We start from the raw sequence: 26,648 nt of genomic DNA on the forward strand, positions 1-26,648 counted from the left end.
ACTATGTCCATTGCCGCTACCATAAGGCCGATCATTTCCATACACTGAGCTACTGACGCCGAGAAGTGGAATGAAGAGCACGGCAAGAAGTTAGAAGTTTTGATATCCTGACCTCTGTCAGAAAAATTTTCATTTCTACCTAATCTATCAGAGTTCCTAGGAAGGAAACTCTTGTGAGAGGAGAGAGTGAACTCTTTTCTCTGTTCACCTTCCACCCGTGAGACCTCAGAAAGGCCAGAACAATGTCCGTATGGGACTTGGTGATTTGAAAAGTCGACACCTGGATCAGGATGTCGTCTAGGTAGGGAGCCACCGCTATGCCCCGTGGCCTCTGAACCGCCAGTAGAGACCCTAGAACCTTCGTAAAGATTCTTGGCGCCGTGGCTAATCCGAAGGGAAGAGCCACAAACTGGTAATGCCTGTCTAGGAAGGCGAACCTGAGGAACTGATGATGATCTTTGTGAATCGGAATGTGGAGATAAGCATCCTTTAAATCCACGGTAGTCATATATTGACCCTCCTGGATCATAGGGAGGATGGTTCGGATTGTCTCCATCTTGAACGATGGGACCCTGAGAAATTTGTTTAGGATCTTGAGATCCAAGATTGGTCTGAACGTTCCCTCTTTTTTGGAAACTATAAACAGGTTTGAATAGAAACCCTGCCCCTGTTCCTCCCTTGGAACTGGGTGTATCACTCCCATAACCAGTAGGTCTTGAACGCAAAGTAAGAATGCCTCTCTCTTTATCTGGTTTGCAGATAGTTGTGAGAGGTGAAATCTCCCCTTTGGAGACGAACCCTTGAATTCCAGAAGATATCCCTGGGAAACAATCTCTAGTGCCCAGGGATCCTGGACGTCTCTTGTCCAAGTCTGAGCAAAGAGAGAAAGTCTGCCTCCTACTAGATCCGGTCCCGGATCGGGGGCTACTCCTTCATGCTGTCTTGGAGGCAGCAGCAGGTTTTTTGGCCTGCTTCCCCTTTTTCCAAGCCTGGTTAGGTCTCCAGACTGGTTTGGACTGGGCAAAATTTCCCACTTGTTTTGCATTAGAGGAAGCTGAAGCTGCGCCACTCTTGAAGTTTCGAAAGTAACGAAAATTATTCTGTTTGGTCCTTAGCTTATTGGACCTATCCTGAGGAAGGGCGTGACCTTTTCCTCCAGTAATATCAGAAATGATCTCCTTCAGACCGGGCCCGAATAGGGTCTGTCCCTTGAAGGGGATGTTTAGAAGCTTAGACTTTGAAGTAACGTCTGCTGACCAGGACTTAAGCCATAGCGCCCTACGCACCAGAATAGCAAAACCTGAATTCTTAGCCGTTAGCTTGGTTAAATGAAAAACGGCGTCAGAAATAAAGGAATTAGCTAACTTAAGAGCTTTAATCCTGTCTAAAATATCATCTAACGGGGTCTCCACCTGTAGAGCCTCTTCAAGAGACTCAAACCAAAAAGCAGCTGCAGCAGTAACTGGGGCAATGCATGCAAGAGGCTGGAGAATAAAACCTTGATGTATAAAAAAAAATTTAAGGAGACCCTCCAATTTTTTATCCATAGGATCTAGGAAAGCACAACTGTCCTCGAAGGGGATAGTTGTACGCTTAGCTAGGGTAGAGACTGCTCCCTCCACCTTAGGGACCGTCTGCCACGAGTCCCGTATGGCGGCATCTATGGGAAACATCTTTTTAAACGCAGTAGGGGGAGAGAACAGCACACCTGGTCTATCCCATTCCTTAGTAATAATTTCCGAAAACCTCTTAGGGACTGGAAAAACATCAGTGTAAACAGGCACTGCAAAGTATTTGTCCATCTTACACAATTTCTCTGGAACTACAATGGGTTCACAGTCATCCAGAGTCGCTAAAACCTCCCTAAGCAATAAGTGGAGGTGTTCAAGCTTAAATTTAAACGCTGTCATTTCAGAATAAGACTGAAGCAACGCCTTCCCTAAATCTGAAATGTCACCCACAGATAGAAGCTCTCCTGCCTCAGCTTCTGAGTATCGTGAGGGTATATCGGACACAGGTATTAAAGCGTCAGAAAGCTCTGTATTAGTTCTAGCCCCAGAGCTGTCTCGCTTTCCCTGTAAACCTGGCCGTTTGGACAATAAATCTGAGAGGGTAGCATTCATAACTGCCGCCATTTCCTGTAAGGTAAAAGAATTAGACGCGCTAGATGTACTTGGTATCACTTGAGCGGGAGTTATTGGTTCTGACACATGGGGAGAGCTAGATGGCATAATCTCCCTTTTTTTCAGTCAGAGAATCCTCTGGAGATAAATCTTTAAGCGCCATAATATGGTCTTTATAGTTTATAGAAATTTCAGTACATTTGGTACACATTCTAAGAGGGGGTTCCACAATGGTTTCCAAACATATTGAACAAGGAGTTTCCTCTATGTCAGACATGTTTAACAGACTAGTAATGAGACAAGCAAGCTTGGAAAACACTTTAATAAAGGTGAAACAGCAATTAAACAAAAACTTTACTGTGCCTTTAAGAGAAAAAAACTAGCACTTAAAGTGAATGTAAACTCAGCTTGCTCTCTAAAGTTCGGCGTAACAGTGACGTTGAAATAACATGAGTTTAATTCATGAAATTTTTATAAAGATTGTAATTACCGTGATTTTAATTGTTTTTAGTCTTGCACCCGTCATTCTAATCCTCCGCCTGGCATTTTCGATAACTCAGTGTGATTGTATGCACGATCCGTACAACCAATAACTGGATTAACCACAGGGGGACCAAACTCCTTTCTCTGTCGTCACGCGTCCGTATTGCGCTTGCGTTAGACAGCTCTTCCTCCGTTGTTATGTGAAGCTCGTTCACATTTCGCGCATGCGCAATTGCAAACTACATTCATTCTTGAAATATTACAGCGCTATGTAAGTATAATTACGGCAATGAGGATGAGATGCTTTGATCCTATACCCAACGATAGTATTCAGTGAATGTATTGATTCACTGAATACTATGTTGATTGACAGGAATCGGGGGTTTGACGCATGCGCAGTGTTTAGGAGAGACAGGAGCGCACACTGCCACTACGTAAACAGCGGGTGGGACCGCTGTATACGTAATATTGAAAAGAATAAGGAAGTTGAGAAGGGGAGGAGCAGGTATATACAACTACCGATATTTAGAAATGTATATAAAACATTTATTACACATTTTATGATAAAATGAAAGTGGCGGTTTGTTTAATATAATGATTACCTATATAATTATAGTTTCATAACATAAAAAATTTACATTCACTTTAAACTGCAAAACAGTGAAAAAATATAGTAAAGTCTTCGAAATTTTTACAGTGTGTGTAAGGGACTAAAGCAACATTGCACCCACTTGCAAAAGGATGGTTAACCCCTTAGCCCCCAAACCGGATTTAAAAAACGTTAACCACCGGTAAAAGACCGTTGAGCACCTTGCCACAGCTCTGCTGAGGCTCCTACCTGCCCTCAAATATGATTTAGGGAAGAAATAAACCTTTTATAATGGTCCTCAGATGCAAAAGGACTCCTCTAGGGAAGCTGGATGTCTCAGTCTTAAGGAAACTGCGCATCTAGAGCGCGAAAATAGGCCCCTCCCACCATGTACTGGATGTCAGAGGGGCCTTAAGAAAATACTCCTAGGAGTATCTGACTAGCCATGTGGAAAACTAGGCCCCAAATAAAGACGTATCTCCCTCAGAGAAAAAACGTCCTATTTACAAAAAACATGCAAACGTTTTGTCACTAAGTAATATTAACATGAGTATTACCCTGTTTTGCAAGCATGATCCCAGTCGTTGTTAAATCACTGCATCAAGCTTACCTCAAATACACAAGGCTCTGTCAGCATTTTCTAGAACTTATTCATCTCTCTAGAAATAAAAATACTGAACATACCTCAAAGCAGGTAATCTGCAGACCGTTCCCCCAACTGAAGTTTTCCCATACTCTTCAGTTATGTGTGAGAACAGCAATGGACCTTAGTTACAAACCGCTAAGATCATCAACCTCCAGGCAGAATTCTTCTTCTAATTTCTGCCCGAGAGTAAAACAGTACAACGCCGGTACCGTTTAAAAATAACAAACTCTTGATTGAAGGTAACACTAAACTAAGTCACCACATATCTCTTGATACTTCCTATCTTGTCGAGAGTTGCAAGAGAATGACTGGAGGTGGGGGTTAAGGGAAGAGCTATATAGACAGCTCTGCTGTGGGTGTCCTCTTGCAACTTCCTGTTGGGAAGGAGAATATCCCACAAGTAATGGATGAACCTGTGGACTGGATACACCTTACAAGAGAAAAGACCAATGTAACCGTCCTCATCTAGAGCAAGCTTTGAGGAAAGTGAAAACTTGCCTCATATATATATTAAAAACCCAAGACTGAGTTCTGACTGACTGACTCATCAACGCCCAGCTCAAACCGTTTAACTTAGGAACAGGAAATTTGGAAGTTACATTGCTTTTATGACGTTGGCACCCACTAAAGAAGGATTTTTGGAAATTACTTCCGAAGTGGGTGAAATACCAAGAACCTTGTTAAAGATATACTTGGGGCTTTAATATATATGAGTCTATACAGGATAGTGCATATAAATCACACACAGCCCAAAACATGATTTTACATGTTTTCATCTACTTGTCTGGGTTCTAATGCACTTATATATATGCCTATATGTGTGTACATATTTATCTATGTGTTTATATGTGTATATAAATAGAAGTGATTACATTAAAGAAGCAAAAAGACTTCTAGATGATAGTACCACTTATAGGAAATTATCCAAAAACACTATTAATATATTCCAACCACAGTATATTGATATGTTGGATACAGTGAAACACGAAGGTATTATTAATGACAACGAATGTTTATTCCTGAACAGAAAAGATCCAAAGACAGCAGTCTTTTATCACCTGCCAAAGGTACATAAAGATACCTCCAACCCCCCAGGTAGACCTATAATTTCTGGGATTGATTCCTTAACCTCTCTTCTTTCAGAATATGTTGATTATTTTTTGCAACCTATTGTACCAAAGATGAAATCCTATCTTAAAGATACTCCAGATACTATAGCAAAAATGACAAACCTTAAATGGGATGATAGCTTTATTTAGGCCGTGGTGGATGTTACGGCACTATATACTAACATCCCACATGCTCGAGGAGTAGAAGCGGTAAGTTTTTGGCTGAAATCAGTGACTAATCTCACTTATATGAAACAATTCCTTTTAAAAGGCCATTAATTTTAGTTTTTGGAAAAAAACTTTTTCTTTTTGAGAACGAATTCTATTTGCAGGTTGGCAGTACGGCTATGGGCACTAAATTTGCCCCCAGCTACGCCAATCTGTACATGGGATATTGGTAGGAAAGAAATATTTGGCTAAACAATCCATATACAGAGAATATCATAACCTGGGCCAGGTACATAGATGATATTATTCTTATTTGGAAAGGGGAGGAAGAAAAATTAAAGGAGTTTATTTTGTACATAAACAATAACGACATGAATCTGAAATTTACTGAAAAATACAGTAAAGTGGAAAGAGTTTTTGGATCTGGTTCTGTTCCAGGAAAAGGGGGATATTAAGACCAGATTATTTACAAAAGAGACAGATAGCAATGGGTATATCTATGCTTCTAGTGGTCATCACCCCACCTGGATCAAAAATATACCTTCAGGACAATTTGAGAGAATAAAAAAGAACTGTACATGCCATAAGGACTTTGAGAAAGAATCCAATAAATTGAAACGGAAATTTTTAGAGAAAGGATATAAAAAGAAGTGGGTAGAATCGGCATATGAGAAAATTAGAAATAAAGACATAAGTATGGAGAAATTAAAAACTGGAAATGTAACTACAAATGAGTTGGGGAAAACACTAAGTTAGACCAATACTAGTTTTATTTCCACTTACAGTGAGGGCTCTGAGGGTTTTAAACAAATTCTTTCAAAACATTGGTATATTTTGAAAAAGGATGATCTTTTACGAGAAAAGATTGGAACAAAACCAAATTGCATCTTTAAGAAAAATAGAAACTTAAAAACCATAACAGCACTGAGCCAATTAAAAGAACCAAATGTAAATAAAACATGGTTGACAAAGGGCACTACAGGTTTCTATAAATGTAATAGATAGAATTGTATATCTTGTGAACATATGTATAATGGGAATAAACCAACTATATCAGTCTGCTCCACTTCCAATTATAGAAAATGTGAGGTCAATAGCCTTGTAAATTGTAAAACCACTTTTGTGGTATATCTCCTACAATGTAGCTGTAACTTAGAGTACATTGGAAGAACCACCAAGCCATACAAGAAACGGCTTCACGAACATATAACAAACATCAATGCAGGCCTGAAATCTCACAATTTGTCTGATCATTTTAAACTGATTCTTTACCAAAATCCAAGTTGTCTGTAGGGCACAATTTTAGAACATGTCCATTTGGGCAAAAGAGGGGGAAATAGAGAGATCCCCTTAAGACAGAGAGAAACATATTGGATACATGCTTTCAAGACTAGAATACCGTCAGGTCTAAATAAGGATATTGACATTGCAGCATTTTTATAGGATCTTATTGAAATTTATGCTTTTATGTGTTCTTTTCCATTGTTAAAATATATCACTTCTTGGTTTTTATATAAATTGAAAGGTTATAGTAGTATTTTAATACATTTTTGATGCATTTTTTTATTTTTATGTATATATATATATATATATATATATTTATTATGTATTTAAGTTATTTGTACTTATACTTGTACATATATATATTTCTATGTATGAATTAATTATTCATCTAGTTATATGTTTTTAGAATATACATGTAAAATAGCCCTTTGTTTTTATCAATAATCATTGCTATTTTTAATTTTCTATCTGATGGATTTGTGTTCCAAGTTCCCTTAGTGCTACACGGAATATATGAGGAGTAAACCTCCTCACGGACAGCTTAATAACATCCATAGCAACAGGTTGCTCAGTTCGGTCTAGACATCCATGTCACATGCTTTAGGTCTACGTTGGTGACCTCATCCGTGTCGTACTTCCAGAACTTTTGGAATACACGCCCACTGGATGAACAGTATTGGTGCCTTTAACAGTATTTAAAAGCGAACGGCTACAGCTGCACACATACCTCTGAGGAAGAAGGGATTTTATTCATTATTACCCTTTGAAACGCGTAAGGTTTAGGTTATAGAGGCTGTACACCTCTTTTTAAAAGAGAGTATTTCTTGTATCTTGGGTTTAGCTACACTGACTTTTTTAACTGTTGCCCTGTGTTGATATGCTTTACCTTGATTATGTGCTGTTTGTATACCTCATGTATTGAGGGTTTTAAATGTGAGTGGGACTACCACATGTGTTTATTATATACATATTCACATTAAACAGTGTTACACTATCAGCCTTTTTTTGGTTTTCTCTCCCTTATTTCTGTGTTGAGAGATTCATCAGACTACGGATCCAAGTGACTGAGGCATAACAGACTGTTGAAATTCGTTTCTTTTGGACCACCACAAAGGAGTTTTTTGAATCTGGCTGTCCTCTTCCATACTCTGAGAGGTGCCAAGTGCTTTAGCGATACGAATTATCCTTACCTCATATGATTGAGGACCTTTAAAGTAAGTTTACAACTGAGTGGGGGCTGTATTTGAAGAGACATTTACTAGTGATCATCACCATTTTTTTCTCAAGCTATTCATTGTTTACCCCTATCTTGGACTCTACACATGACATATTGTTTTGTATTGCATTATATTTTGTCATATGTGTTTATTTATTATGTATGTATAGTATCTTTTGTATAGCGCTAGTTTCTTTTTGTATTTTATATATATATATATATATATATATATATATATATATAAACGCTCTAAAGATAAGAAAGTCACAGACTGTAAGGGCTCTAAATAGGAGCAGTCAGGAAAAGTTCCATATAAACACTCTGGATGCGGTAGCTCGGTAGACGTTTTAAGTCTTAATAGTGGGGCAAGCACTTAAGCTCCAAGAGGGAGATAATATATGAAGACACTCACAGAAAACACTGGAGAAAGGTATGGGATTTTGTCTCACCGCAAACTTTTCCTATACAGCACCGTCATTGCCGCGCTCAAGGAAGATAGGGGAATGGATCCGCCTCACTTCGACTCCGTCTGTGTAGATGATGCAGTGTAGCAACAAGCCCAGCACGTCTAAGACGTGGTCGATACCGCTCAGCCAAACCCGAGGTAGTATTGAGGATCCAGCTGATCAAAGGCTGAATCAGGCTCAAAAGAAATTATGTAATATTCTAAACAAAAGCAGCAACTCGGCTTGAAAGGGGAAAATTGATGCAAATTGAATAAGGAAAAAACATCCGGTTCTGCTAGGTTAAAAAGTCCAACTTTAATGGTCAATTTAAAAGTACAACAAACATCAGTAGCAAGCGTCTGACATGTTTGGGCCAGGGGCCTTACTCATAGACATAGGCTTGATAGAAATACCGCCATATTTAAAACCAAAACTGGCATTCTATTGGGTACTTGTTGATCACAACTTATACATAACAGCTGAGTTGTTTTAACACATATTGCATGGATGAACTGAATGTTTTGGTATTACATCTAAAATAGAAAAGAAAATAGCTAAATGTATCCAATTGTATGTAACATTTGTCATACGAAAAATGAATATTAAATTGACATAGGATATGTATCATACAAAGTTACTCTAAGAAAAATTGCGAGGTTCAAAGTGTTTTTTATATGTTGCATATACCTCATGATTGTGAGGGTTTTAAATGTGAGTGTGATAGTGGGGGATTTTATTGGGCACTTGTTTTATTAAACGGTATTACACTATCAGCTGTGTTTTCTGTCCTAGGGAGGGATCCGCCAACCAAAAATCAGAGATCCGTGTTGGGACAGAAAGGTTCTACAGTGGTGACTCAGAGAAACAGGAAGGACTAGCAACAAACAAAGTTCTGACACTAGTTTAAGCGAGGAGGATTACATAATATGCTAACCTTATCTCATATCAATTGAGGTAGAATATAGTAAGTGGACATCTATAAGGGGGAACTTTAAGAAAGAGAATACACACGCATATTCTATACAACATATTTTGACTATAGACTGCCTTATATGTTGTGTCATTTTACCTGTTCATGTGTGTATATATATATATATATATATATATATATATATATACACATATACACACACAGTATTTATATATATATATATAAATATAATATATATATATATAAATAACTACATTTCTTTGTAGGTGCATTTTAGAGCCATCAGAGCTCTCCATTCATTGAATTGTTATAATTTTATTTATATATATATATATATATATATATACACATACACACACACACACACACATACATATTTAGACATGTATATGTATGTATCTCTATGTTAAAGCCCTTTGCATGTCTTTTTTTTTTTTTCTTATACCCGAGACCTTTCTATCTTTGACCCCTTATAACTTTTTCTTGCATTAAAATAATAACATAGTAAATGAGGTTGAAAAAAAGACTTAAGTCCATCGAGTTCAACCGATACAAATCTAATATACTTACAAAAAAGATTGAGTTGAGTTTAAATTAATCCCACTAAAAAGGTGAGCCATTTAACACAAGCAATCATATACCTGAATTCTGTTTCTAGTCAGAAATGTATCCAAACCATTTTTAAATATATCTAAGGTACTGGCATTTACTACCTCCTTTGGTAGTGAGTTCGCTCTTACAGTGAAAAAACATTTTCGTTGCAGGAGATTAAATCTCCTTTCCTCCAGCCTTAAATTGTGTCCTCTAGTCACAAACAATTTTCTTGGAATAAACAGAGCTTCTGCCATCTTTGTATATTTGCCTTGAATATATTTACATAAAGTAATCATGTCACCTCTCAAACGCCTTTTTTGTAGAGAAAACAGGCCAAGTTTGACTAGCCTCTTCTCATAGCTTAAATTCTCCATTCCCCTTATAAGCTTTGTGGCCCTTCTCTGAACATTTTCTAAGTCTGCAATGTCTTTCTTTTTTAGATCGGTCCCCAGAACTGCACTTCATACTCAAGGTGAGGTCTTAGCAGGGATTTATATAGGACAGAATTATGTGTTCTTCCCTTGCATCAATGTCTTTTTTAATACATGCTACTATCTTATTAGCCTTAGAAGCCGCTGCCCTGCATTGTGCACCCATCTTTAGCTTGTTATATATTACTACTCTCCTCTGTTTGGCTAAGTCTAGTCCCATTTAAATAATAATTTCCTGCTTATTTTTACTTCCAAAATGTATAACCTTGCATTTTCCCGTATTAAATCTCATATTTAACCTGCCCATTCTTTAAATTTTTGCAGATCCCCTTGTAAAGCAAGGTCGTCCTGCTTTGACCTAATGACCTTACACAACTTTGTATCACCTGCAAAATAGAGATGTTGCTATTTAATCCTTGCTCCAAGTCATTAATAAAAATATTAAAAAAAACTGGGCCTAGTACTGATCCCTGGAGGACTCCACTGATTACCTTTGTCCAATCTGAGTATGATCCGTTTAATACTACTCGTTGCTCCCTGTCTTTAACCAGTTATTTATCCATGAGCTAACATTTTCAGGTATTCCCAGTCCATTAATTTTGTACATTAATCTCTCATGTGGCACTGTATCAAACGCCATTGCAAAATCCAAGTATATCACATCACCTGATTCCCCTTTATCTATATTTTTTACTTCCTCGTATAATCTAATTTTATTAGTTTGACATGATCTATTTCTCATAAACCCATGCTGATTTGAACTCATTATCATGTTTACACAAATATACCCATCAATATAATCCCTTATAATCCCTTCATGTATCCTCCCCACTATTGATGTCAGACTAACAGGTTTATAGCTTCCTGGATCAGCCCTGCTTCCCTTTTTAAAGAGTGGCACCACATCTGCTTTATGCCAGTCCAGTGGTACTATGCTTGAGGATAATGAGTCTTGAAAAATTAAAAGTAGAGGCTTGTCTGTAGCAATGCTAAATTCCCATAAAACCTTTGGGCCTGGAGTTTTAGTTACCTTAACATTATCCAGTTTTTTCCTGATATCCCATTTACTATGTTATACCTGAGACTTCGTGTCTTTCAGCCCTTATAACTCTTTATTGCACTAAAATATTTTTTTATTATATGGTGTTATTACGGGTGCAACTATACTTTTTTATGTAAATTTAATGTGTTTTGTGCAATTTTTTATTTGAGCATAACAGTTAACCAGAGCTCTGAAGCCGCACTAACCCGATGCAAGTTAAAATATTAAAAAAAAAAATAATATAAGGGTATACGTATGGCATAAGACAAGGTTTTTGAACGGAAAGGGCTATAATGGATATATATATATATATATATATATATATATATACAGTATATGTGTGTGCCTGTGTCTAAATATGTATATATGTGCATATATATGCATCACTGCTCTCCCCAGGACCTTTTTAATGGGTGCATCACCCAGCTGATTTTACTGACCACCTGGCTAAAATTTTAACCAATATTCAAGCTAAAGTTAGCTAAAAAAAAATAAAAAATCCAAAGTTTATTGTACAAATTATCATTAAATATAGTTATGTTAAATTATGCTAAATATTTTGTGCTTTGTATAGCAGGAAATGTTAGAATATTAGAAAGCATTAGATTGCCCCCACTCGGCTTCTTTATAATGCCACCCGGCTGGCAACATTTTCTGTGGAGAATACTGTTTAAATACATGTGTATTTATATACATAATTTTTTTTTTTTTACATATAAACACATACAGTATATACACATGTATATACATAGAAACACACACACACATTGGAGTGGCCGTGTTAGTCCAGTGATTTAGATAACAACAACAAAAATTATGCTTACCTGATAAATTTATTTCCAGATACGGTGAGTCCACGGCTTGAGTAATTACTGATGGGAATATTACTCCTGGCCAGCAGGAGGAGGCTAAGAGCACCACAGTTAAACTGCTAAGTATCACTCCCTTACCCACAACCCCCAGTCATTCGACCAAAGGGAAATGAAGAAAAAGTAGTAACACAAGGTGTAGAGGTACCTGAGGTTATAATCAAAAGAACAACTGTCTTAAAATAAAGGGTGGGGCCGTGGACTCACCATATCTGGAAATAAATAAATTTATCAGGCAAGCATACATTTTGATTATCTTTCCTAAGATATGGGGAGTCCACGGCTTGAGTAATTACTGTTGGGAACCAATACACAAGCTAGAGGACACGGATAAATAGGGAGGGACAAGACAGGTAGTCCTAAACAGAAGGCACCATCGCTTGAAAAACCTTTCTTCCAAAAGAAGCCTCAGCCGAGGCAAAAATATCAAATTTGGAAAAAGTATGTAGAGAAGACCAAGTTGCAGCCTTGCAAATTTGATCCACAGAAGCTTCATTTTTGAAAGCCCAAGAAGAGGAAACAGCTCTTGTGGAATGAGCCGTAATTCTCTCAGGAGGCTGCTGTCCAGCAGTCTCATAAGCCAAACGAATTATACTTTGTAACCAAAAAGAAAGAGTAGTAGCAGTAGCTTTCTGACCTTTACGTTTCCCAGAGAAACAGACAAAGAGGGCAAAAGACTGGCGAAAATCCTTAGTCGCCTGTAAGTAGAATTTAAGAGCACGTAGAACATCCAAATTGTGTAACAAACGTTCTTTGGAAGAAAAAGGATTAGGACACAGAGAGGGAACAACAATTTCCTGATTGATATTTCTATTAGAAACAACCTTAGGAAGGAAACCTAACTTAGTATGAAGAACTGCCTTAATGGCATGAAAAATAAGATAAGGGGAATCACACTGCAGAGCTGAGAGTTCCGAGACTCTTCGAGCAGAAGAGATAGCAACAAGAAACAAAACCCTCCAAGATAACAACTAAATGTCTATGGAATGCAACGGCTCAAACGGAGCCAGCTGTAAAACTTTTAGAACAAGTTTAAGGCTCCAAGGAGGAACAACAGACTTAAAGACAGGCCTGATTTTGAACAAGGCCTGACAAAAAGATTGTACATCTGGTACATCCGCCAAACGTTTATGTAGTAAAACTGATAAAGCAGAAATCTGACCCTTCAGGGTACTAACTGACATTCCCGTTTCCAGGCCTTCCTGAAGAAAAGATAAAATTCTAGGAATTCTAATTCTACTCCAAGAGTAGCCCTTGGATTCACACCAATAAAGATATTTACGCCATCTCTTATGGTAAATCTTTCTAGTAACATGCTTGCGAGTCTGAATCATGGTCTCAATGACCGACTCAGAAAAATCACGCTTAGACAGAATTAAGCGTTCAATCTCCAAGCAGTCAGCTTCAGAGTAACGAGATTTGGATGAAGGAAGGGACCCTGAATCAGGAGATCCTTCCTCAGAGGTAGTCTCCAAGGTGGGAGAGATGACATCTCCACTAGGTCTGCAAACCAGATCCTGCAAGGCCACGCAGGTGCTATTAGAATCATTGACGCCTTCTCCTGTTTGATACGAGCAATGAGTCGTGGAAGGAGAGCAAATGGAGGAAACAGGTATGCCAACCTGAAAACCCAAGGAACCGCCAGAGCATCTATCAGAATGGCCTGCGGATCTCTTGACCTTGAACCCTACCTTGGAAGCTTGGCGTCTGTCTGCTCAGAAAATCTGCTTCCCAGTTGTCTACTCCTGGAATGTGGATGGCAGATAGACAGCAATTGTGGGTCTCTGCGCACTGAAGAATTCGAGTAACCTCCTTCATGGCTAAGGAACTCTGAGTTCCTTCCTGATGATTGATGTAAGCCACAGAGGTTATGTTGTCTGACTGGAACCTGATAAACTGGGCTGAGGTCAACTGAGGCCACACCAATTAAGCATTGTAAATCGCACTCAACTCCAAGATGTTGATGGGAAGAGCAGACTCCTCCCGAATCCAAAGGCCCTGAGCTTTTAACGAGTTCCAGACTGCTCCCCAGCCCACCAGGCTGGCGAGCGTGGTCACGATCAACCAGGAAGGTCTCCGAAAGCATGTGCCCTGAGACAGATGTTCCTAAGAATTCCACCAGGGGAGAGAGTCCCTTGACGACTGATCTAACTATTCTCTGAGATATATCCGCATGGTCGCCATTCCATTGTGTGAGCATGCACAACTGGAGAGTTTTCAAATGGAATCGAGCAAAAGGAATGATGTCCATGGAAGCCACCATCAGACCGATTACCTCCATACATTGAGCCACTGAAGGATAAGCAGTAGCCTGAAGAGAGGCAAGAGGAAATGATTTTGTTTTTCTTGACCTCTGTCAGAAAAATCTTCATCAATAGAGAATCTATATTATGGTCCCTAAGGACATTACTCTTGTAGCAGGGGAAAGGGAGCTTTTTTCCAGATTCATATTCTATCCGTGGGAACGAAGAAAAGACAGCAATATCTCTGCATGAGATTTTGCTTGTTGAAAAGATGGCACCTGAACCAATATGTAGCCCAGGTAAGGTGCCACAGCAATTCCACGAGAACGGATCACTGCCAAGAGAACCTCCAGAACCTTTGAAAAAATTCTGGGAGCCGTGGCTAGACCAAATGGAAGGGCCACAAACTGGAAATGTTTGTCCAGAAAGACAAATCTCAGGAATCTGTGATGGTCCCTGTGAATAGGAATATGAAGATACGCATCCTTTAGGTCTATGGTTGTCATGAACTGACCCCCTTGTACTAAAGGAAGAATGGAGCGTATAGTCTCCATCATGGAGGATGGAACTTTGAGAAACTTGTTTAGACACTTCAAGTCTAGAATGGGACGGAAAGTTCCCTCTTTTTTGGGAACCACAAATAGGTTGGAGTAGAACCCGAGACCCTGGTCCTGCACTGAAACTGGAACTATCACTCCCAGGGAGGAAAGCTGTTGTATACATTTCAAGAACGCCTCTCTCTTTATCTGGTCTGCAGATAATCTTGAGAGATGGAATCGGCCTCTGGGAGAAAAAGTCTTGAATTCTAATTTTTAACCCTGGCATACCATGTCCACAGTCCAGGGATCTGGGACATCTCGTATCCAGGCTTGAGAGAACTGAGAAAGTCTGCCCCCACCTGATCCAATCCCGGATCGGGGGCAAACCCTTCATGCTGATTTTGAATCAGCTGCGGGTTTCTTTGATTGTTTCCCCTTGTTCCAAGACTGATTGGGTTTCCAAGAAGACTTGGATTGTTCCTGTTTGGAAGAAGAAGGGGAAGGCTTTCCCCTGATGTTGCGAAAGGAACGCAAATGACTCTGACGTCCTTTAGGCCTATTCTTCTTATCTTGAGGTAGAAAAGACCCTTTTCCATCCGTAATATAAGAGATCATTTCTGCCAAACCGGGTACAAACAAGGTTTTCCCCTTGTAAGGAATCGCCACAGACCATAACGCCCTGTGGGATAGGACAGCGAAACTAGAAGTTTTAGATCCTAGTCTAACAACCTGTAAAATGGCATCTGCAATAAAGGAATTGTCCAACTTAAGAGCTTTAAAGGGACACTGAACCCAATTTTTTTCTTTCAGGATTCAGATAGAGCATGCAATTTGTAGCAACTTTCTAATTTACTCCTATTATCAATTTTTCTTCATTCTCTTGCTATCTTTAAAAAAAAAAAGAAGACATCTAAGCTTTTTTTTTTTGCTTAGTACTCTGGACAGCACTTTTTTATTGGTGGATGAATTTATCCACCAATCAGCAAGAACAACCCAGGTTGTTCACCAAAAATGGGCCGGCATCTAAACTTACATTCTTGCATTTCAAATAAAGATACCAAGAGAATAAAGAAAATTTGATAACAGGAGTAAACTAGAAAGTTGCTTAAAATTTCATGCTCTATCTGAATCACGAAAGAAAAAAATTGGGTTCAGTGTCCCTTTAATCCTATCTTTAATTTTATCCAAGGAAGGCTCTACTTGAAGAGAATCAGACAAGGCGTCGAACCAATAAGATGCTGCACTAGTCACCGTGGCAATACACACCGCAGGTTGCCATTGAAGACCTTGATGAACATAAATCTTTTAAAATAAGCCACCAGCTTCTTGTCCATCGGATCCTTAAAAGAGCAGCTATCCTCAATAGAAATAGTGGTTCTCTTAGCCAGAGTGGATATGGCCACTTCAACTTTGGGTACAGTAAACCAAGGGTCTTTAATGGAGTCCTCGACAGGAAACATTTTCTTAAAAATGGGAGACGGGGAAAAAGACATCGCTGGTTTCTCCCATTCCTGTGAGATAATCTCCCTAGCATGGTCCGGCACAGGAAAAACCTCCGAAGTGGAAGGTTCATCAAAGAAACTATTAAGTTTACTAGATTTCTTAGGTGTGACAACCACAGGGGTATTGAAGCCATCTAAAGAAGCTAAAACCTCCTTTAACAATACATAAAGGTGTTCAAGCTTAAATCTGAAGAATACCACCTCAGTTTTAGAAGAAGGAATTATACTGTCCAAATCTGAGATTTCACCCTCAAAAAGTCCCGACGTATCTTCCTCATCAGACTTATGAGAAAGGGCAATTTGGGAAGAGGAACTGAGGACAGGCACCTTACTTTCTGAATTTCTAGATTTCCTCTTGCAATTTCCCTGTAATCTGGGAATGACAGCTAATGCCAAACATACCACTGAAGATACCTGGGCAGCAATTTCTACTTTTAATTAAACTCCACCAGGAGTTATAGAGGAACTGCAGGGCACTGCATGTGACACCATTAAGGCTTGGGACGTAGCAGGAGAAAGCTGAGGTATTATTTTATTTTAACAGCATCATCCTGAGAGACATTAGGCTCAAAAATGTTACCTTTATTTTGCAAGGTTTTCTTAACACATGAAGAACAAAATTGCATAGGAGCTGCAATTTGTGCATCTAAACATAAGCATTAATTCATGAGAGCAGGCTCTTGCTCCATATCAGACATGTTGTGAAACAGTAAATCAACTTGTACAGATAAGTTTCAAAGATTTTAATATTCAATTAAAATAAGCCAAGGAAAAAATACACTTTAAATTTTATGCCAAATTAGGATTGATCCCCAGCGAAAATTATGTCAGAAAAGTTACGAAAAAACATTTAATAAACATCAAATAAACTTCTAAAATACCCCTCAGGCAACCCCACACCTCAATTACCGAGGTGCCTTACCGCTACCAATTAAGATCGGATCACCCAGAAATGGAGAAAAACAACTTTTTCCTCAGAAACGTTATAGAGTAAAGCCATCATGTGACCGCAACTGCCGAGCTCAAATTACTGCTGCGATACAGAGAGGCACTACTTCCTGGTACACTGAGTATCAGAAATAACCGTTTTTTCAAACCTGACCGTTTAAAATTTTGCATCATTTTATTTTAAAGCAAAGGGGATTCAGATAGAACATACAATTTTAAACAACTTTCCAATTTAATTCTATTATCAAATTTTCTTCATTCTCTTGTTATCCATTGCTGAAGGGACAGCATTGCACTACTGACAGGAAGTTGAAAATATCTATTTAGCCAATCACAAGAGACAAAAGTGTGCAGGCACCAATTAGCAGCAGCTCCCACTAGTGTATGATATGTGCATATTCCTTTTTTAACAGGGGATACTAAGAGAACGAAGCACATTTGAAAATAGAAGTGAATTTAAAAGCGTCTTAAAAATGACATGCTCTATCTGAATCATGCAAGTTTAATTTTTACTTTCCTATCCCTTTAAGTGCATGGTCTCCCCAAATGGAAGAAAAAGCACTTACCTGCTCCACTGTCCGGCATGTAGACAGTTACAAGGTATGAGAGGACACAGTTCCTCACAGAGACTTTTGAAAAAGAAAGAACAGAGTAGCCAACTCTGGCTTTCTAATATAGGGCAGCAATTGTTAGGAAAACGCAGTAAGTACCTCTTTACAAGTTCCTAACTGCTTTAAAGCCACCCGCACTACCAGACTGCAAGGAATGACGTGGAATATGGCTATACTCCAAAACTTGCTTGTAGATGAAATCAAAATTTTTCTTCAGACACCTAAACTTCACCTCCTCCATGCACCGAAGGCAAAGAGAATGACTGGGGGTTGTGGGTAAGGGATTGATACTTAGCTGCTTAACTGTGAGGCTTTTTGACTCCTCTTGCTGGCCAGGAGTGATAGTCTCAACAATAATTACTCAAGATGTGGACTCACCATATCTTGGGAAAGAAATAAGAGTATTGCATTAAGAAATTATACTTTTTTATTGGACTAACTATACATTTATAAGTTCACAAGCTTTCGGAAGTGTTCCTTCCTTTTTCAAGTCTGAATTGATCTGCATTGCTTCAGACTTGAAAAAGGAAGGAACACTTCCAAAAACTTGTCAACTTATAAATGTATAGTTAGTCCAATAAAAAAGTATCATTGCTTAATGCAATACTCGTTATTTTATTTATTTATATACACATACACACTATTTGGAGTCCTTTCCACGCAAACACCTTAAAACATGAGAAATTATTTTTATAAAATTAAATATTATACAATGTGTTTTACGGTGTATTTATTTACTGTACATGCAGAACATTGGAATTTATGTACTTTTGGGTTTAGGAAGGAGTAGGTGTCGGGTTATCACATGAGCAAAAAGTGTTAGGGTTTTTTGTTTTTTTTTAAAGCGCGCTCCATTAAAGTAGGAGTTATCAGGGTTGCAATATCGGAAGTCCTGAAATTAGTGAGTGTCAGGTTTCACTTGCACGCAAACAATTTACTTTCAACTTGCAATGGTGTTTGCATACAAGCGAAAGCTTTAAACAGTACACCACTTGTAACCTGGCTCAGTTTTTTAAATCCAATCACTGTAACCATTACTTTATTATTTTATTGATAGTATTTTTTTTTATTTTTTTTTAAAACAACTCACAAAATGTCACTCTGCCAAGAGACAGCTGTGTTAGAACTTTTACTTTTTGTAACTTGTCTATTAAATTGCTACTTTTGAAAAAAAAGGCTTGGCAAATGAGTGCCTTTGATCCAGGCTTAAGAGACATAATCCTGTTAGAGCTAAATGTGCTATAAATCTGACCTTCTTTACTGTGATCTAGATTTTAAGTACAGCATAAAAGGGATGCTTGGCATATTTATGACATCTTAATAGAAACTGACCCCTCTCATACTGCATTTCTCATACTGGTATCTGTATAACCTGACAGTAGCTGACCGGTTCTTTTTTAAGACACTAACCTTCCACTTTGGTCTGTGGTCCACTTCACTGACCTCCCATCTGCAGTTGTTCTATACCATATCCGTACAGCAGAAGGGAAGTTGGCGGGCACCTTTATTCCTGTTTTACTAATCTGCAAGCTCCATGTGTCAGTGGAAAATACAAGATCCCCATATCTAGGTGCTTGGCTAAGCTGAGTGTAATAGGACAGCTGCTCCTTCCACTGGCTAGCAGGTAAAGCCAGAATTTCAGACATTTGATTGCCGGAGTTTATCTGTTCCTTTGACCCATGACTTGGCCGAGCAGAACACAAATGTTTTTCAACACCTGACACAGCAGCAACATCTACCTCTTCGACCTTTAACACAGATAAATCACAACAGTCCAATACTAGAACAAAATCCTCATTTCCATGATTCCTTCTGTCACAGGAGTTCTCTGAACTAGTAATCCCAGATGCCTGCTTCCGGTTGCCATGGTGATCATACATTGCAGAAGTATCTCTTTCACCACTAATGCAGACAGCAGGGTCTTTGTTCCTAGAATCTGATGAGTAAGTTCTGGGAGGTGGGACATCAGATTGGTTAATTTCATTCTTGCCAGATTGGCAGGTTTCAGAGGACTGTGATGGGCTAAATTCTTTAGTAACAAAACTTTCTTTCTCTAAACGTTTTGGTTCAAGAAAAAGAACAATGTTCCCTGTGATTATTTGACTATCAAAACAAACATCTAAATCCACTGCATAATGTTTTACTAAAATGTGGCTTGTATTGGCCATTAAAGGTAAGTCATCTGCACTCAATTCTGCCATCTTTGCAGAGATAAAATTGTTCCACAACTCCAAGTGTTACTAATTTCAGGGTAGAAATGATTACACCTCTATTTCTGAAAAGAAAAGCACAAAATGAAAACAAAAAGAGTATTAAATATTGTGCATGTACAGAATACAGTCATCAATACATGTAGTCATGATGGATGTCATACTATTAATAATGCCTAACTAGCCATTCATTATAACAAATCAATTACAATTTATGCTGAAATCTTGATTAAAATTGATTAAATGTTTATAATACAAATAAGATTATGTCCAAGGCCATTACTACTAAACTAGAGACTTAGAGACATTGTACTCAATATTTTTATGTTATTCATATGAAAGAGCAGTATTTAAAAATGTTAAACAAACTAATGCAGCTTATCATTTGTGTATCTACCAATGCTTATTGGCTGATAGATACTTCCTACAAATGTTGATTAGCGCTGAAAAGAATTTCCTGCTAATGCCCTTGTTTAAATATCTCTCTTCCATGTCATTGAACAAACATTTTTAACTGCAGTGTCCCATAAAGTTAGCAATATATCATTTAAAGGGACAGTAAAGTCAAAATTTAAACGTAAATGGATTCGATAAAGCATGAAATGTTGAACAACTTTCACATTTACTTCTATTATCAATTTTGCTTAGTTCTCATGGTATCCTTTGTTAAAGAATTATCCTAGGTGAGCTCAGAAGACTGCATGTGTCTTTAGCCATCTGGCAGCAGTGTTTGCAACATTGTTTAGTGCAGTGCTGCAAATACTGCTGCCATAGACTACTAAATACACAAGCTTACCTAGGTCTACTCTTCATCAAAGGATTCCAAGAGAACAAAGCAAAATTGATAATAAAAGTAAATTAAAAAGTTGTTTAAAATGAAATGCTTTATCTGAATCATGAATTTTTAATTTCGACTTTACTGTCCTTATAAATAATTCTTTAGGACATACTTGAAAACGAAAGAAATTTCAATGTATCCTTCCTGGTAAAATATTTTATAAACAAATACATTTTATAAATAAATATATCAGAAGAACAATTATTGTAATTAGGTATGATCATATTTGTTCAGTTTTGGATTAATTTATTTCCTGTATCACCCAAGTATTGAATTTAAAAAAACCTGTTGTTAAATAAAAAAAGTAATTGAGAAATGTCAGTGGAGATATAGATACACTCATTACACAATTGCATCACTTTCAATGGCTATTTATAAATGTATTACTAGCTCTTTTTTTTAAATAAAAACTTTATTGTCATAAAAGTTTCGTACAATAAAATGAATTGTAAAAGTATTCAAATAACGTTCTATATGTACAAGTTTCTGTCACCATCGTCATCAAATTACAATAAACAGTTTTTCTTTTCTCATTAAATTTTACAGTTGTACATTGTGATGCGTCTAACACTGAATAACTAAAACATTCTGTTGCTACAGTTGTCAGATATCTAGAATCAAAAGTTAAGCTCAAGATTAAACATAGTCAAATATCCAATTGTGGTTGCTACGTGGGAAATTTGTTTGCTACATATTTGTCCCAAATGATTTTCATTAAACTATATGATTCTTTGGTCCTTCACTTAATGTAGGCATATTCCTCCAATTGTAGGATGTGTTGAAAAGTATGAAGCCATTTGGCCATGGTGGGTATGTCTTTTTGTTTCCAGTTCCGAACTATAAGTGACTTCATGCTATTACTTGCAATAAATATAAATTTTTTTCATGTGTGTTTTTATTTTTTTGGGAATAATATGAAATAACCATATGCAGGGGTCTGGTGGAATCGTGAATTCAACCATTTCTGAGTTTTCCCTGGCCACTTTTTCCCACATTTCCATTATCGAGGGATATTACTAGCATTTTAAATACAGCATTCTATTCACTGACAGCTAGATTGCGAGATGTACGTTCATGTTTTAACGCTGAAAAAATGGCCATTTCAGCGTTAAAACCGGACCGCAGCCATTACAAGTCTTGTCGGTATAGCTGTACCACAAGCCTTGCAGCCTGTAACGCAACATCAGTCCCGCACTCGTAAAAATTGCGTTCCAGCCTATACCGACAAGATCTGTTTCGCAATCTAAAAGCAGTAGTTATGAGTTTTACGCTACAAAACTGTAACATAAAACTCATAACTAAAGTGTTACAAAGTACATTAATACCCATAAACTACCTATTAACCCATAAACCGAGGCCCTCTCGCATCGCAAATACTATATTAAATTTATTAACCCTAATCTGCCGCTTGCAACATAGCCACCACTAATAAAATGTATTAACCCCTATTCAGCCGCTCCTCAACATCGTCACCACTATAATAAACGTATTAACCCCTAAACCGCCGCACTCCTGCATCGCAAACACTATTTAAATATTATTAACCCCTAATCTGCCATCCGCCCACATCGCCCCCACTATACTAAAGTTATTAAGCCCTACACCGCCGCCATTATAATAAACCTAATAACCCCTAAATCGCAATAAACTAATTTAAACTAGTAACCCCTAAACCTAACTCCCCCCTAACTTTATATTAAAATTACAATTTCCCTATCTCAAATTAAATTAAAACTTACCTGTCAAATTAAAAAAACTAAGTTTAAACTAACAATTAAACTAATATAACTATTTAACTAATACTAAACTAACTACCAATTAATTTAAACTAAAATACTAACACTACTATAAAAATTACAAACTATCTAATTACAAAAATAAAAAATACTAAATTACAAAAAATAAACACTAAATTACGAAAAATAACAAACGAAATTATCAAAAATAAAAAAGAAATACATCTAATAGCCCTATCAAAATAAAAAAAAAACCTAGCCTACAATAAACTACCAATAGCCCTTAAAGGGGCCTTTTGTAGGGCATTGCTCTTTTACCTGTAAAAAATACAACCCCCCCCCCACAGTAAAACAGAAAAACCCACCACCCAACCAACCCCCCCAAAATAAAAAACATAATTTATGTAAGAAATTACCTGATAAATTCATTTCTTTCCTATCGGCAAGAGTCCATGAGCTAGTGACGTATGGGATATACAATCCTACCAGGAGGGGCAAAGTTTCCCAAACCTCAAAATGCCTATAAATACACCCCTCACCACACCCACAATTCAGTTTAATGAATAGTCAACTAGTGGGGTGATAGAAAAAGGAGTAAAAAGCATCAACAAAAGGAACAGGAAATATAATTGTGCTTTATTTAAAAAAAAAAAAAAAAAAACACCATAAAAAGGGTGGGTCTCATGGACTCTTGCCAATATAAAAGAAATTAATTTATCAGGTAAGTTCTTACATAAATTATGTTTTCTTTCATGTAATTGGCAAGAGTCCATGAGCTAGTGTCATATGGGATAGTAATACCAAAGATGTGGTACTTCACAGAAGAGTCACTAGAGAGGGAGGGATACAAATAAAACAGCCATTTTCCGCTGAAAAAAATTAAATCCACATCCAAAAAAATAACTTTTTCTCATAATTGAAAAAAATAAAAACTTAAAACATAAGCAGAGGAATTAAACTGCCTGAAGAACTTTTCTACCAAAAACTGCTTCCGAAGAGGCAAATACATCAAAACGGTAGAATTTAGTAAATGTAGGCAAAGAAGAGCAAGTTGCTGCTTTGCAAATCTGATCAACTGAAGCTTCATTCTTAAAAGCCCACGAAGTGGAAACTGATCAAGTAGAATGAGCTGTGATTCTCTGAGGCGGGGCCTGACCCGACTCCAAGTAACCCTGATGAATCAAAAGATTTAACCAGGATGCCAAGGAAATGGCAGAAGTTTTCTGACCTTTACTAGGACCAGAAAAGAAAACAAATAGACCAGAAGTCTTCCTGAAATCTTTAGTAGCTTCAACATAATATTTCAAAGCTCTTACAACATCCAGAGAATGTAATGATCTCTCCAAAGAATTCATAGGATTAGGACACAAAGAGGGAATAACAATTTCCCTATTAATGTTGTAAGAATTCACAACTTTAGGTAAAATTTTTAAAAAAGTCAGCAAAACTGCCTTATCCTGATGGAAAATCAGAAAAGGAGAATCACAAGAAAGAGCAGATAATTAGGAAACTCTTCTAGCAAAAGAGATAGCCAAAAGGAACAACACTTTCCAAGAAGGTTGGCAACTGGACATCCGGACAGGATCCGCATACCAGAACCTGTGAGGCCATGCTGGTGCTACCAGAAACACAAACGATTGTTCCATGATGATCTTGGAGATCACTCTTGGAAGAAGAACTAGAGGCGGGAAGATATAAGCAGGTTGGTAAAACCAAGGAACTGCTAATGCATCCACCGACTCCGCCTGAGGATCCCTGGACCTGGACAAGTACCTGGGAAGTTTCTTGTTTAGATGGGAAGCCATCAGATCTATTTCTGGAAGACACCACATCTGAACAATCTGAAAGAAACACATCTGGATGGAGAGACCACTCCCCCGGATGTAAAGTCTGACGGTTGAGATAATCCGTTTCACAATTGTCTACCTGGGATATGTACCGCAGAAAGAGATGGATTCCGCCCAAGAAAGTATCCGAGATACTTCTTTCATAGCTAGGGGACTGTGAGTCCCACCCTGATGATTGACATATGCAACAGTTGTGATATTGTCTGTCTGAAAACAAATGAATGGTTCTCTCTTTAACAGAGGCCAAACATGAAGAGCCCTGAAAATAGCACAGAGTTCTAAAATATTGATTGGTAATCTTGCCTCTTGAGATTTCCAAACCCTTTGTGCTCCCCAACCTGAAAGACTTGCATCTGTTGTGATTACAGTCCAGATTGGACGAAGAAAAGAAGCCCCTTGAACTATACAATGGTGATCTAACCACCAAGTCAGAGAGAGTCGAACATTGGGATTTAAGGATATTAATTGTGATATCCTTGTATAATCCCTGCAACATTGATTCAGCATACAAAGCTGAAGAGGTCTCATATGAAAACAAGCAAAGGGGATCACATCCGATGCTGCAGTTATGAGACCTAAAACTTCCATGCACATAGCCACTGAAGGGAATGACTGAAGGTTTCGACAAGCTGAAACCAATTGTACTGAATCTATCTGGAAACCTAAAAAGTTGACCCTTTTCTGAGGAATCAAGGAACTTTTTGGTAAATTGATCCTCCAACCATGTCTGTGAGATTCGGCAGAATGTAAAGACTGAGCTAGTACCAAGATATCGTCCAAACAAGGAAACACTGCAATACCCTGTTCTCTGATTACAGAAAGTAGGGCACCGAGAACCTTTGAAAAAATTATTGGAGCTGTCGCTAGGCCAAATGGAAGAGCAACAAATTGGTAATGCTTGTCTAGAAAAGAGAATCTCAGAAACCGATAGTGGTCTGGATGAATCGGAATTTGAAGCTATGCATCCTGCAAGTCTATCGTGGACATATAATGACCTTGCTGAACAAAAGGCAGAATAGTCCTTATAGTCACCATTTTGAAAGTTGGCACTCTTACAAAACGATTTAAATTTTTCAGATCCAGAACTGGCCTGAATGAATTTTCTTTCTTTGGGACAATGAATAGATTTGAATAAAACCCCAGACCCTGTTCCTGAAACGGAACTGGTATGATTACCCCTGAAAGCTCTAGATCTGAAACGCACTTCAGGAAAGCCTGAACCTTCACTGGATTTGCTGGAACGTGTGACAGAAGAAATCTTCTCACAAGAGGTCTTACTCTGAAACCTATTCGATAGCCTTGAGAGACAATGTTCTGAATCCATTGATTTTGGAAAAAATGTAATCTGCCCACCACCAGCTGAGCTGGAATGAGGGCCGCACCTTCATGCGGACATGGGGGCTTGCTTTGGTTTCTTAAAAGGCTTGGATTTATTCCATCTTGAAGAAGGTTTCCAATTGGAAACAGATTCTTTGGAGGAAGGATTGGTTTTCTGTTCCTTATTCTGTCAAAAAGAACGAAAACGATTAGAAGCTTTAGATTTACCCTTAGATCTTTTATCCTGAGGTAAAAAAACTCCCTTCCCCCAGTGACAGTTGAAATAATTGAATCCAACTGAGAACCAAATAAATTGTTACCTTGGATAAAAAAAGATAGTAATCTCGACATATATACCATGTCAACATTCCAATATTGGAGCCACAAAGCTCTTCTAGCTAAAATAGCTAAAGACATAGATTTAACATCAATATTGATGATATCAAAAATAGCATCACAGATAAAATGATTAATAAGATGTGTGAGTTTAGGGATAGTGCTGATAAGCTGTTGAAGGACCCCTCGGGGACCCACTTTGGATAAGTAATAACAAGAAGTGTAAATAATGTTATAGACAAAGTATAGTATAAACTATTAACAGGTGTAGTCTCAAAGTGTAAACATTGATTGTTAAATATATACAATAGTGGTGTTAGATAAATAAAAGCATATACCCAAGTTCAGTAAAATATACAAAATTTATTTTATATATAGAGTATATGTATATACTCTTAGGAGAACCAGACATAAAATTAAGACTAACACAATTAAAACTATATGTATATATCCGGATATAATAAAATCCAATCAAAAAGTCCTTTAAAAGAATAAGGATAAAGCTTATAATATCTATATGAATGAAGGATATATATATATATATATATATATATATATATATATATATATATATATATATATATATATAT

The 26,648-nt window shown here is 37.6% G+C and overlaps 1 protein-coding gene across 1 annotated transcript in view; it reads right to left on the reverse strand.

Annotated features, from left to right (window-relative positions):
* The window catches only part of AOPEP (aminopeptidase O (putative)), a 1,396,509-nt gene that overhangs the window by 1,252,669 nt on the left and 117,192 nt on the right, over nucleotides 1-26,648 (reverse strand). The window contains exon 2 of the mRNA XM_053702422.1: nucleotides 19,185-20,049. Coding sequence (XP_053558397.1) covers nucleotides 19,185-19,975 — 791 coding nt within the window. The 5' untranslated portion in view covers nucleotides 19,976-20,049. The remainder of the gene's footprint in view (nucleotides 1-19,184; nucleotides 20,050-26,648) is intronic.

The sequence above is a fragment of the Bombina bombina genome, chromosome 2 (genome assembly GCF_027579735.1).
Source record: "Bombina bombina isolate aBomBom1 chromosome 2, aBomBom1.pri, whole genome shotgun sequence".
Classification (NCBI taxonomy): Eukaryota; Metazoa; Chordata; class Amphibia; order Anura; family Bombinatoridae; genus Bombina; species Bombina bombina.